The 14,802-nt window shown below is 37.7% G+C and overlaps 1 protein-coding gene across 3 annotated transcripts; it reads left to right on the forward strand.

The window, feature by feature from the left end:
* Positions 1 to 9,229: 9,229 nt before the first annotated feature.
* Positions 9,230 to 13,632, forward strand: LOC137810171 (BTB/POZ domain-containing protein At3g50780-like). Of its 3 annotated transcripts, XM_068611319.1 has the most exons (4): positions 9,284 to 9,479; positions 9,607 to 9,739; positions 10,045 to 10,868; positions 12,487 to 13,632. In XM_068611319.1, the coding sequence occupies exons 3-4, from the start codon at positions 10,236 to 10,238 to the stop codon at positions 13,417 to 13,419; spliced, it is 1,566 nt and encodes a 521-aa protein (XP_068467420.1). In that variant the 5' UTR covers positions 9,284 to 9,479; positions 9,607 to 9,739; positions 10,045 to 10,235; the 3' UTR covers positions 13,420 to 13,632. The 3 variants fall into 3 exon arrangements, with proteins under 3 accessions (XP_068467418.1, XP_068467420.1, XP_068467419.1); XM_068611317.1 differs by having other exon boundaries at positions 9,230 to 9,739; XM_068611318.1 differs by having other exon boundaries at positions 9,607 to 10,868.
* The last annotated feature ends 1,170 nt before the right edge of the window (positions 13,633 to 14,802 follow it).

Here is a 14,802-nt window from a genome sequence, read left to right on the forward strand (position 1 = left end):
TTTACAAGATCCCGTTAGATGCCGGTAACTTTGATGTCGGCAAAGACTTCTATAAGGGCGAATTAATTCCGGTTAGTGATATTCCTTATGACGGATCTCCAGAAGATGAGAGGGAAAATGAAGGATGAAAAATGAATGACGAGGCCGAATAGTAATCTAATTAGGATGTTTTTTGTTTTTTGTAATAGCTCCGAGTAAAAACTTTCGGACTTTTTAGGACGTTTTGTCTCTACCGTGATAGGAATTTTGGATATACGGCATCAAATTATATGATAATATTTGGTTTACTTCGTGTCTATTTTACTTGATCGGTTCCAGCTATTTATTATCTTAATTTCATACGATAAATGTATTCTGTTTAATCGAACAAGAACGGGCGATCGGCCATTTAATTGTGATCTTTAATCGAACAACTAAGGATAGGTGGCCAGCTTACTTGCGATGTTAATCGAGCAAATTTGGTGAGCGTTCGGCCGGCACTTGCGATGTTAATCGAGCAAGCGGGCAATCGTGCGGCCAATACCTGCGATGTTAATCAAGCAAATTTGGTGAGCGTTCGGCCGGCACTTGCGATGTTAATCGAGCAAGCGGGCAATCGTTCGGCCAATACTTGCGATGTTAATCAAGCAAGTGTAGTGGGCGGCCGACCATTACTTGCGATGTTAATCGAGCAAGCGGGCAATCGTTCGGCCAATACTTGCGATGTTAATCAAGCAAATTTGGTGAGCGTTCGGCCGGCACTTGCGATGTTAATCGAGCAAGCGGGCAATCGTTCAGCCAATACTTGCGATGTTAATCAAGCAAATTTGGTGAGCGTTCGGCCGGCACTTGCGATGTTAATCGGGCAAGCGGGCAATCGTTCGGCCAATACTTGCGATGTTAATCAAGCAAGTGTAGTGGGCGGCCGACCATTACTTGCGATGTTAATCGAGCAAGCGGGCAATCGTTCGGCCAATACTTGCGATGTTAATCAAGCAAATTTGGTGAGCGTTCGGCCGGCACTTGCGATGTTAATCGAGCAAGCGGGCAATCGTTCGGCCAATACTTGCGATGTTAATCAAGCAAGTGTAGTGTTTTTTGGATATTAATTTAACTTTTTTATACTAAGATGAAAACATATAAGCTCGAGACTTCAAGTCTTCTCTTAGAAGGATTTCACCTGGAGTGAAAGTATTGGAGACCGAAAGTATTTAGCTAACATAGAAACTTCAACAAAAAGTCTTAATATGCAATAGTTGGTGTTCTTAAATACAAGCCTTAACTAAAATAAAATTTTAAGTGACTCGTATTCCAAGTTCTGGGTATTAACTTTTCGTCTAACGTTTCCAACCTATAGGCTCCATTCTTCAAGTTTTCTTTTACTCTGAACGTTCCTTCCCAGTTTGGTGCTAACTTCCCTTGTGCTGGATCTTTTCTTGCATCAGTTCTCATTCTCCATACCAAATCTCCTTCACTAAAAGTTCTCGGTCTTACCTTCGCATTGAACCTCTTACATGCTCTTCTTTTTACTGCTTCTTCTCTGATTTTGGCTTTCTCTCGAAGTTCTTCAATCAAATCTAATTCTGCCTTTAAACATTCATTGTTAACACTCCAATCTTCTATTTGTCTTCGTAATGTTGGTTCAATGACCTCTATGGGCAACATAGCATCTGTTCCATATGTGAGATTAAATGGTGTTTCTCCAGTTGATGTCTGCGGTGTGCATCTATATGCCCACAATATTTCAGGTAACTTCTCGGCCCACAACCCTTTCGCACTTCCCAATCTTCTCTTTAGTTGACTGAGAATGACTTTGTTAGCTGATTCTGCTTGCCCATTTGTTTGCGGATGTTCAACTGAGGTAGTTGTAGACTTGATTCCCAAATCCGCATAGAATTCCAAAAGCTTTTTATCAGTGAACTGTCGGCCATTGTCAGTTATAATAGAATGTGGAATACCGAATCTACAAATTATATTCTTCCACACAAATGTTTGAACTTGTTGAGCTGTTATTTTTGTCAACGCTTCAGCTTCTATCCATTTTGTGAAATAATCAACCGCAACAATCATGAATTTTGTTTGTCCTCAGCCCAAAGGGAATGGGCCGAGGATATCCATTCCCCATTTAGCAAATGGCCAGGGAGAAGCAATGCTTTGCAACTCTTGTGATGGTATATGGTTGAGGCTTCCAAATTCCTGACACTTCTTACAGGTTTTAACGTATTGATTACAATCTTCACGTATTGTCGGCCAATAATATCCGGCACGACAGATTCTTGTTGCCATTGTTCGCGCACCACAGTGCAATCCACATAGTCCTTCATGAAGTTCTCGGATTACATGTTCAGCTTGCTCACGAGAAAGACACTTTAATAAAGGAGTTGAAAACCCTCTCTTGTACAGTTCATCCCCTATGAGGATAAAATTAGCGACTTTTCTAGCCATTCTAACATCAATTTCAATTCCTTGTTCTTGATTGTTAATCACTTCTTTGTATGATCGAATCCAATCATCTTTCTCTGTGGTAATAATCAAACATTCTTCCACTCCAACTGTCGGATTGTGCAAGGTTTGTTGTAAAATGGAGTTGTGCTGAGGTTGTCTTCGTTGACTTGCCAACTTGGATAGAGAATCTGCTTTTGTGTTTTGTTCTCTCGGAATATGTATGATCTCGGCTGTGATAAAGTTTTCCATAATGCTTAAGACTTTGTGATAATACCTTAATAATAAGGGATCTCTTACCTGGTATTCACCTTTCATATGTCCCACCATTAATTGAGAATCACTCCGGCATATAACATTTTGTGCACCCATGTCTTTGGCTAAAACCAATCCTGCAATTAAAGCTTCATACTCGGCTTGATTATTTGAAGTTTTGAATTCAAATTTCAGAGCCATTTCCAAATGAAAGTTCCCTGGTCCTTCTAGCACGATTCCTGCCCCACTCCCTTTCTTGCTGGATGATCTGTCAACAAATACAATCCACACTTCATGATCGGCTTCCGTTGTCGGCATTTGGATAATAAAGTCTGCTAATGCTTGTGCTTTGATTGCTCCTCGTGGCTCATATTTGATTCCAAATTCTGACAACTCTACTGACCATGCTACCATTCTTCCCGCAAGTTCAGGTTTTCTTAATACTTTGGCTATCGGGCAATCGGTTCTGACAATAACCTGATGATTCTGAAAGTATGGCCGCAGTCGCCTTGTTGTGTACACAAGTGTTAAGGCAATTTTTTCAACCCGTTGGTATTTGGTTTCGGCGCTTTGGAGAACTCTGCTCACGAAGTATATAGGCTTTTGTTCTGGATTTTCTTGTATCAAGGCTGCTCCTATGGCTTCGTGAGAAGTGACAAGGTAGACGATGATAGGCAGAGTTGACATAGGTTTGACCAGGATGGGAGGTTTAGCTATCGTCTCTTTAATCGTTGCAAAAGCTTGCTCACATTGTTCATTCCACATGAACGTTTCGGCCTTCCTTAACAACTTCACTATCGGTTTGGACTTCTCGGCAAGTATTGGCAAAAACCTTGCCAATGCATTTAACCTTCCTATTAACCTCTGAACTTCTTTCAAATTTATCGGATTCCTCATATTCATTATTGCCTCACATTTATCTGGATTTGCCTCAATTCCTCTGTTAGTCAACATGAAGCCGAGAAACTTCCCACCTTTGACTCCAAAAACACATTTTTCTGGATTCAATCGCAAGTTATACTTCCTTATCTGTGCAAATATTTCTTCAAGATCTTTCACATGGTTATCTACCGCATGAGACTTGACAATCATATCATCCACATACACTTCCATATTCTTTCCAATTTGTTTTTTAAACACCGTATCCATCAATCTTTGATATGTAGCTCCGACATTTTTTAAACCGAAAGGCATGACCTGATAGCAATAGTTTGCCATATCGGTAGTGAATGCAGTCTTCGGGATGTCAGGTTTATACATTTGTATTTGATTGTAACCGGAATAAGCATCCAAGAAACTCATCATGGCTTGACCAGATGCCCCATCAACCAACCTGTCAATACTCGGCAAAGGATATGAATCTTTCGGACATGCCTTGTTCAAATCTGTATAATCAGTACACATTCTCCACTTTCCGTTTGCCTTCTTGACTAGAACTACATTTGCTAACCAAGTCGTATATTGGATTTCTTTAATGAAACCCGCCTGTAACAATTTTTCAGTTTCTTCAAGAGCAGCTTTTCGTCTTTCCTCTCCCAACTTCCTTCGTTTTTGAGCTATCGGTCTTGCTTCTCGGCAAACAGATAATTTGTGAGAAATGATGTTATGATCAATTCCCGGTATGTCTGATGCCTTCCAGGCGAACAAATCTTTGTTCATTCTTATTACTGCCACTAAGTCATCAATCATTTCTTCGGGCATACTACCCCCAACATATGTACATTGCGTTTCATCTTCGTCTAATTGAACCGATGTAATTTCTTCTCTTGGCTCTATCCTTTCATCATCATTCATTCTGGGATCCAAGTCCACCATTGCAACCATGTTTCTTGCTTCCATACTTCCGGTCGCTACTCTCGGCTCTTGGACCATCTTCAATCCGGTCGCATAACACTCTTTGGCTGCTTTTTGATCGACATATATGGTTGCTATGTCTCCCCGTTCTGTTGGAAATTTCATTGCCAAATGTGGCGTCGACACTATAGCTCCCAACTTATTCAACGAAGATCTTCCTAACAAGGCATTATAAGAAGTACGAGTATCCACCACCAGGTATCTGATTGTAATTGTTTTCGTTGCATTTCCTCTACCAAAGGTTGTCGGCAAATCAATATATCCTTTGGTGTCAACCTTTTCACCTGAAAACCCAATTATTTGCTCCTTCAAAAGAACCATGTCTTGTTCTTTCAAATGTAATTTTTTGAAGGTTTCCCAGAACAGAATATCGACTGAGCTCCCTTGATCTACTAGAGTTTTCATTACCGCGTACCTGGCAATTTCAATTGTTATCACCATTGGGTCTCGTTGATCAGGATCAATATCTTGGAAATCTTCATCAGTAAATAACATAGGTGGCAAACTTCTTCTTTTGAAAACATAATTCACGGTCATGGTACCTCTCAAATATTTCTTTCCTATCGTATTATATGTTTCCTTTTCCGGAAAGCCTCCAGAGATGGTATTAATGAACCCCCTAACTGGCCTTCCCAAACTGCGTTGTCGGCTCTTTCTCTCTTGAGAATGGAGGTGGCTTCCTCCACTTCTTAGATCTCTTTTTTCATCTCTTCCTCCTCTTCTCTCCTTTCGATCGTTTTGTATATCAGTCGTTCTTCCAAATCTTTCTCCTCTACTCCTGACATCTTGTTCTGGACTTTGACTAGCCTTCATTCTTCCGACTCTAACAAAGCGTTTTAATTGCCCTGTCTGGATCAACTCTTCAATTCGGTCTTTCAGCGCTATGCATTCTTCAGTGTGATGGCCATGATTTTTATGGTACTGGCAATGTTTGTTGTGGTCAGCTCGATCTGGGGTTCGTGCTTTCCTTGGTGGCGGTATTACTTCAGTTGCCATCGCCTCTTGAAGTATTCGGGTCCGAGTTGTGCTCAATGGTGTGTATTGTTGAAACTTTCGACCACGGGGTTCCTCTCTGAGACGTCTGCTTTGATATCCTGCCTCTCTTTCATTTGTTTTCTTCTCGTTCTTCACGTCCATCCTTGCCTGATTCCTAAAGTCCCTTAACTCCTCCATTTGCATGAACTTTGTTGCACGCCGTCTTAATTCATCAAGGCTTACGGCCGGTTTTTTGCACAAACTATCGGCAAATGGTCCCGGTCTCAACGCAGTTATCATATGATTCATAGAAACTTCTGGACTGAGGTTTCTAATACTTAAAGCCATTCTTCCAAAGCGTTCCATAAAAGCTCGCAACGACTCATTTTGTTCTTGTCTTATGTTTACGAGAGCTATCGATGTTAAGTGATGTGGTCTACTTGTAGCGAATTGAGCTCCAAACTTTTCTATCAAAGTGTCAAAACAATCAATAGATAATGGTGGTAACCGGGTAAACCAGCTTAAAGCTGCTCCTTTCAAAGTAGTTGGGAACACTCTGCATAGGATGGCGTCATTCCACGTGTGCAGACTTATTTGAGTTGTGTATATAGCAACATGTTCATCTGGATCTGTACTCCCATCATACTTCTCTATTGTTAGACTTTTCCAATTGTCAGGTAATGGGGTCTCTATTATAGTCTCAGAAAACGGGTGTCTTCTGGCTGGTGTTTCCACAACGATACTAGAAATCTCAGGTAACTTCCTTTGTGTGACCCCGAAACTCTCTTCCTTATTCTCTCTTTCATTAACATGTGTTCTCGGCTGAAAAGTCTCAAGGGAAGCATTCAACACGGTTTCTTCATTTAATCTTTGTCTCATGTAAGCATTCTCGGCTCTCAACATACTCAACTCCTCTTCATTACTCTTCTTTAGTGTCTCAAATTCCTCTTGCAATTGTATTAACATGGCCATGGTCATAGCGTTCTGACAATCTTCTTGTTCTCTGGAATGTTCTCCTCTTTCGCTCATTTTGTTTCCCGGCCCCACGGTGGGCGCCAAAATGTTCTTACAAGGACTTAGAAACAAACTTCCGTCGCCTTCCGCACGTTGACCTCTCGGCCTTCTCTTCCGGACTCCCTTCTCGGTATGATCAAACTTCCGTCACCTTCCGCACGTTGACCTCTCGGCCTTCTCTTCCGGACTCCCTTCTCGGTATGATCTTTCGGGCTCCCCTTACCCTTCACGTTTTATTAGATTGCCTGATGGAGACTTCCCAGTCAACTTCTAGCTCACTCCAGTTAATCTTTCGGTTTTTAGTCTCGGTTTCCTCTCACGGACGGGTGTGCGTACCTGAAAGGTGCTCTGATGCCAAAGTTAGATTCAGTTTTACAAGATATCAGAGTGAATTCCACTTATCTCACCTCTCAGGATGACCCTGTATTTATACTACTCTTTTATTGGGCCCAGAAGTTATTTGGACGTTTTCTCTTTGTATCAGGCCTTTACTACATACACCCGCATATTTGGGCCCAGTTTCATGGGCTTTTGCTTAATAATAATTTCCATTCTATTTTATTTCTTTCGTTATTTAGTTTACTTTCGGGTTGAGCTATCGGCTTAGTTTTCGCATTGCTTTCGGTCCAATCTCTCGGCTTAGTACGCATTGCTTTCGGTCCAATCTCTCGGCCCAGTACAAAATTATTTTAAAAGTGTTATACAGTAACATAGTACCCCAAAATATCACTAAGTGATATTTAAAGGATCAGTTTTTTTTCCCATCAAACACAAAGTTTGTTTGCGGGTGTTACACAAAAACAGAGATAAAAATAATAATTTATATTCTTGATACATAATCAAAGAAAAAAAAATGTGGGCAACAATTGTTAAAATTCAAGGGACTTAAAAATGAATTTTACACATGTAACTTTACCACTCAAAATAGATAAGAGGGAAAGAATATAATTTTAATATACTATTAGTGTACTTTTTTTTTACTATATATGACCTAATTAAAAACAGATCTAGATATACTTTTTAAAAGAACTATTAAAAAAAGTAAAAAAGAATATTTTTTTCTAACATCATGCAAGTTTCTTATAACCAGTTCATTTCAATGAGTGTTTTGTTCTCTACTCTCATTTTTTAGGAAAGTTCTAAAATCGAACTTGTTTAATGGTTATTTGAATTAAGGGGTATTTTATTATCATGATCTTATCTTATTAACCGTCATATTTTCAGATAACGGTTATAACACGCTCACTTATGGGGGAAAGGTTCCAAAAAGTATTAAAAATTAACCCTATCATCCAATGTTTGGTCTCTTTAAAATTATAAATTGAAGACAAATATTTGACCTAAAAGTGGAGGATACACAGTAAAGAAATACATGAAAGAGTGCATCATAGATACGTGAGTTAAGGAAATAACGGATTTCATAGGGTTATATATATAATATACAATTATATTTTTTATTTACTTTATTAATGTGGATTAAATGAGTAGATATCAATATTGTTTAATTAAGAGGATTATGACAACCCTAATTAGTAATATAAATACACGTTCTTCTCCCAATCAAGAAAAGATACTAAGATCTCATAGAGGAATTAGGTTATTTGGTTGAGGAAGGCCACGAACCTCTTGTTCTTGATTGTCGTAGAAATTCCGCAATAATTGACGATCATCACCATGGATCCAGATCCATGTATTTTAATTCATATTCTTGATAATTAGCATGAAAGATCTTAACTATTTTCGGACTCAAACTAAATAAAAAATAATTAGGGTTAGAGTCCGAAAATAGCCAAGATCCCTATTTATTTTTTATTTGGTTTGAGTCCGAAAATAGCCAAAATATTTCATGCCAATTATCAAAAATATGAATTAAAATATCTGAATCCATGGTGATGATCGCCGATTGTTACAGAATCTCTATGACAATAAAAAAACATGAGGTTTGTGTCTTCCTCAACTAAATAACTTAATTCCTCTATGGGACCTATAGGAAGAAGAACACATCTGTTTTTATTTGGTTAGAACCAATAGTCTATATTTATATTGCTAATTAAGGTTTATATAATTCTTAATTAGTTAATATTGATATCTATTCATTTAATCCACATTAATAAGATAAATATGAAATATAATTATATATTATATATATAACCCATTAATAGGAAATCTGTTATTTCCTTACCGAGAACCAAAGTGAAGTTGTATTTGTTCTTGATAGCTAGGTTAATTCACCTTTAAACATAGTAGTTCATCATGTATTATTATTGAAACAATTGATAGTTAGAAGTAAGTTGATAGGTAGAATGCATGGTACCAAAAAGAGGAGAATTGAAAAGGCATCAACGTTGTCTATTCTTAGAAGATTCATATTTTTGGGTTTGGATTTTAGGAGAATCCATCGCTTTCATGTTTATGTCCATCCTACTACAATTCTACTGGTAACTGCCTCTTTCAAAATAAAAACAAGCAAAAGGGAGAGAAACTACTTTCAACACCTTTCTGACACAGATCTGTTTCAATATCAAGATTCTTCTCTTCTTTCTTTAATTTCCCATTAAACATTCCCAACCTGCACTGTTACAACTCAGCAACACCATGAGGGCATACTGGTAAATACACCATCTACCAATCAAGCAAGCTAACTTTAACTTTACCCTACTCCACATGACCACATCATGACAAAAGCAACAGTCTCATACATAAAGAATCCACAATATGACAACAATAATGATAAATAAATATACCAAACCATAAAATCAGAGGCACTGCTGAGTTGTGTAGAGAGAGAACTACAGCAAGGAAAAACAGGATTAAAGGAAAAGTTTTACTTTTTTTTTAATTTCATTTTAAAAGATTGTCTTTTTAATTAGAGAGAAGATGAATGGTTTGAGTCTGAGGGGCCAAGTGATGCAATTTCTGAGACCCAAATCATGAAAAGCGTGGAACTGGCAAAGTGGAAAGTAAGAAACCATCATCATCCATTTCGTTTCATTTCATTTGGGTACCCTGTCTTTTCTTGTGCGGCTCTTCTGGTGTTCTCTCCTTCACGAATTCATGAGTGACTAAACTCATTATTCCTCCCTTCAGCTCTTTGCTCATCGCTTCCCTTCATGGTCAACACTTCAGCTCCTGTTCAATCATTTTTAAAGCTTTGAGCTGAAACCAAATTGTGTTAGATATGGCATGAGGTTTCGGAGGTTTCTCATATGACAAATGTTTGGTAAGTTTTCTGCTTTTGCCGTTTACCAGTGACTAGTGTCCAGAGAGAGAGAGAGAGAGGGGTCATTTTCTGTGTGCTGATCTGTAGTTACTGGTTCACTTTGATGGGGTCAGATATAGAATTTCATGGTTATACTGTACTTTTGGAAACGCTCCAGCCATTTTACTTGTTAAAATATAGAAAAGAAATTGCATATGTCTGCTTTGGTTTCAGTTCAAATCCCTTTACCCATTGGAGAAAAATATAAAAAAAATTCAGTTCATTGAACATTCCTCATGTTCCATGTACTTTGTGTGAAACTGCAGTGGCACCGGTTCCTTTTGGGGAAGTAGATCAGCTTCAAAGATTGCAGCTTTTCATTTTGCTTATTTTCCAAATTTTATTTGGGGAAAGATATTGGTTGCCAAGTAGGGATACAAAGACTTGTCTCCACTGCATCATTTTCATTGTGATGCTATATCTTGTTCCATATAATTAGTGTGAATCCTTGTCACTTATGGGGGATATTAGGATTACCCGGGTAGAGCAAGGTCAAACAAAGATTAAAAATGTTCCAATTGCTGTCACCCCTGAAGGATTTTGGTGTTGCCCTACTCCTGTTGGGTTCCAGAAAAGCCTCAAGCCTCAAAACCCTTTGAATAAACTCAAACCCTCCTCACCACTTCCAAAGACTAGTTCCCAGAAAAAGGAAGTTTCGGTGAGTGAGAGAAAAGCGGGGCCTGCCCCATCAAGGTTGGTGGTTTCTGATGCTCAACAATGTAATGATGATCCAGAAAGACCTCCACCTAGCCCTTCTGTACCTGCACCGAGAGCACCTAGACCCAAACTTGAATCTATGCCGAAAAAGGTGGCTATTGAGTTTGGTGAACCCGGAAGTTGTGACATGAAGCTTCTTCTCCTTGGAAAGCAGGGATTTTGTGTGAAGTTAAGTGTTCACAGGGATGTTTTAAAAGAGAAGAGTAGTTTCTTTGCTGATAAACTTTCTGAACAATCTGGTTTGTCATGTCTCCAAGTTGATGACTGTGAGGATGTTGAAATATATGTTGAAACTGTTGGGCTTATGTATTGCAAAGAAATGAAGCAGCGGTTGATGAAGCAAAGCGTTTCTCGCATTCTTAGAATACTCAAGGTAATTTGCTAACTCTGTCATCACTGCCTGGTCTGCTGCTAATACTGTTGGGTAACACATTTCTGGGAATGAAGTTCTATGCTATTAATCTTTTGGTATTATAATTTTCAGATTATTTTTTTGGTGCTGTTTATTTGTCTGTGTGTCTGTAATGGCACGCCTCATTAGAGGCTTATGGTTATATGACTTATATCTCAACTAAAAAATATTTAATTTCTTCTCATTAATTGTATTCCTCGTGAGTTAATTCACCCCCTAATATGATCTCACTATGGTTTTTTCTTCCCCAGTACACACATGTGTGTGTAATATATGTAATTTAATATAACTTCAATTTAAACAATGCTATTTATGTTTTTAATGCTACAATCTACTGCATTTTTCCTTGTTACATAATCAACCACTTTTTATCTTTCATGGAATAGGTCTAAATATAAACTTAATAAAGGTAGCCTAATGCTATATTATTCTCTTAATACTCTATAAACAAAATATTAAACAAAAAGGAAATGCATTCAATATTTTGAAAACATAAAAGGCATTCAATACTACTTTTCATTTAATAATTTGGAGGATGACGTGAGAGTATTTAGAATTATGGGCTTTGTTAGCTAATAACCCTCAGCATTCAGTGCACTCTGTTAGATGCTTTCAATTGCTTTAAAAGGCAAGTAGGCCATTAATTTTGTGTTTTCAATGTTTCCTTCTTATTTTGTTGCTTTATGAAGAAATGTATTTTGGGCTGCTTTATGATATTGTAAACTAGCATGCTAACATCATCATTATCTTATATTTTGGATTTGTTGTACTGTAGTGAAAACCGGTGCATAAGGTTGTTATCTTTAAAAAGTTATCATGGTTATGTTAAAAAGTTTATTTTTAAGACTGTTTTACAGGTGATTTGTTCTTGGGAAGTCTTAATACCTGAAACCATACATACTCCTTTCTCCACCCTCATCTTAAAGGTTTAGGGTTTAGCAAACTAGGAATTTGTTGTGTTGTGCCATTTTTCTTATATATGTTCAATTACCTCTTATACTAACTACTGTTGATGCAAATCAGTAGTTAAAAGTGCTATGTATGTGAACCATAATGAAGATGATAAATAATCGTATCACATGGATTTTTATAAAATTATTGTGGTTAAACGTATATAGATACATTGTAACTCTTCACAAGTACACAAATAAGTAGCCTGAAATGCTTATGTATTTACTAATATACAATTGCCACGGCAAGATTAAAAGTTGAGTTGAATAGTGGAATGTGCTATGGCTGAGAATTGTGGTGATGTTCAAGATATAACCATGGTGTCTCATGGGTTTTTCACCTCTTAAAATTAGTAAGATCACCCAGTATTAGGTAATCCTTATCCCCTGTTTCCTGTTGATCATAGTATTTTATTATGGGTCAAAAGACTTCTCATCTGTTCTCTACAAGACTTCATGAAAGGTAGTGCCTAAGACCTCAGTTATAAGTTCTGGCTAAGTATTGTTTTCATTTTAAATCTTTCTCATCCTTGTTTCCCCATTTTATCCTTTCCTAGAAATGAGCCATTGGATATTGCTTTATGAAACACCATTGCTAGAGTTGTAATCTAAAAGAAACTATGCTGCAGGTTGCAGAATTCCTCGGCTTCAGCTCATGTATCCAATCATGTTTGGAGTACTTGGAAGCAGTCCCTTGGAATGGAGAGGAAGAAGAAGAAAAGGTGATCTCAACAGTCCTACGACTCCAAGGAGATGGAATCGGGGTGAATCCGGTGCTAAAACGAGTTTCTCCTGATATTTCCAATGCCCCAAAAGACACCCTCTCCCACATTGTTGAACTTGTTCTGAAAAGCAATGAGGAGAGAGGTCGTCGAGAGATGAAATCCATTGTTCTAAAGCTCCTTAGGGAGAACAATAGTCTTCCAAGTTCTGCAGGTTCAGCTGACATCTGTAATGACATGATTTATAAGTCATGCAGAAGCTGTTTGGATTCATTATTGTGTCTCTTCAACCAAGCTGCAGAACCAGACTTCAAAGACATGCCTAGCGATATCAAAGAACCCATAATAAAACATATAGCTCTTGAAGCTGATAACTTGTCATGGTTGCTTGAGATTTTAATTGATAAACAAGCTGCTGAGGATTTTGCAGTGATGTGGGCAAACCATCAGGAATTGGCTGCCCTACATGGAAAGCTTCCCATTGCGTTTCGCTATCATGTGAGCTGCATTTCTGGAAGACTTTATGTCAACATAGGAAGAGGGGAGGTTTTACCATCGAAGAACACACGACAGTTGTTGTTGCAGACATGGCTGCAGCCTCTAATCAATGACTACAACTGGTTGCAGCACGGTTGCAGGACATTCGATGGGAAACTTGTGGAGGAAGGAATTGGAAGGACAATTCTGACCTTGCCTTTGGAGGATCAACAGAGTATTTTGCTTTCTTGGGTTGGAAGCTTCTTGAAAACTGGTGATGGTTGTCCCAATCTTCAGAGAGCTTTTGAGGTGTGGTGGCGTAGGACTTTCATTAGACCCTATGTGGAAGGCCAAGGTGGTTGAATGCTGCATGTGATGTGTTCATGAATAGATCTTGAAATGGTTTTGGATTTTTAATTTCTCTTTTGAGGTGACTATTCTAAGTAATTATAAATTATATGTTGATTTGCCAACATGGTTTACCTCCACCTGCTAACCAGTTTCATGTATACAATCACTTGTGAAATTGTAATTTTTAGTAATTATACACATGCTGAAGATTTAGTTTTTCTAAAATGAGACATTTATTTTATTATACAAGTACTTACATTCAATTATAATTCTACTAGTTCATTTTTTTAATTAATGGTTATAGTTTCTCTCCTTAGTGGAACTAAATCCCACTTTTCTAAACAAGGTATGGAGATGCTTCAATCCAAAACAGTAAAATAAAGAGTGAATATGTAAAATAAATATTATTTATATAATATGTTGGATAAGATATTTTAAAAAAATAATCCAGAATCTATGTCATCCCATGTTGAACCGCACAATTATAAGGAAGTATCAAAGGATTCTTGTTGGATACAAGCCATGAAAGAGGAACTATCTTCCCTTGAAGCTAATTAAACTTAGACCATCACAACTCTTCCACCTGGAAAAATTGCCATAGACTGCTATTGAATTACAAAATCAAGCACAAATATGATGGGTCAGTAGAATGGTATAAGGCTCGAGTTGTAGCATAAGGATACACATAACTTAGGGTTGAACTTCATAAACACCTTTTTCTTCATTGACAAAACTAACCACTTTATGCCACTTATTAGCTCTGGTTGTTACAAACAACTGGATCCTAAAGCAACTTGACGTTAACAACGCTTTTTTATATAAAGAGTTCTATGAAATTTTCACTTGGTCTTCTTATCAATGACAAACATTGTGATTGCAAACTTCAAAGATCTCTTTATGGGTTACGATAAGTTGGATGACAGTGGTATGTTAAACTATCTCAATTCTTACTTTCACACTATTACAATCATTCCTCTGCTGATCACTCACTTTTCTTAAACATGTTGGCACATCCACAATTGCTCTTCTTGTTTATGTGGGTGACATTGTTCACACTAAAAACAATCCTACACATAACCACTCTTCTTGACTAACACTTTTTCATTAAGAACTTAAGTGATCTTACCTATTTTTTGGAACTTGGAATTACTCGAAACAAAATTGGAATCTACCTTAGCCAAAGAAAATACACTTTAGACTTTCTTATAGGGACTGGTATGCTAGCTTGCACTCTTGTGCCTACTCCCATGGTACATTTTGCACATCTTTCTACTGAAATTTTTTTTAAACTTAATAAAGAAGACTCAACTTCTTATAGAAGACTCTTTGGACATCTCATTTAACTCACTAACACTCATTATGACAACATTTTTTGTCAACAATCTAAGTTAATTG

Source organism: Phaseolus vulgaris, chromosome 2 (assembly GCF_000499845.2).
Source record: "Phaseolus vulgaris cultivar G19833 chromosome 2, P. vulgaris v2.0, whole genome shotgun sequence".
Lineage (NCBI taxonomy): Eukaryota > Viridiplantae > Streptophyta > Magnoliopsida > Fabales > Fabaceae > Phaseolus > Phaseolus vulgaris.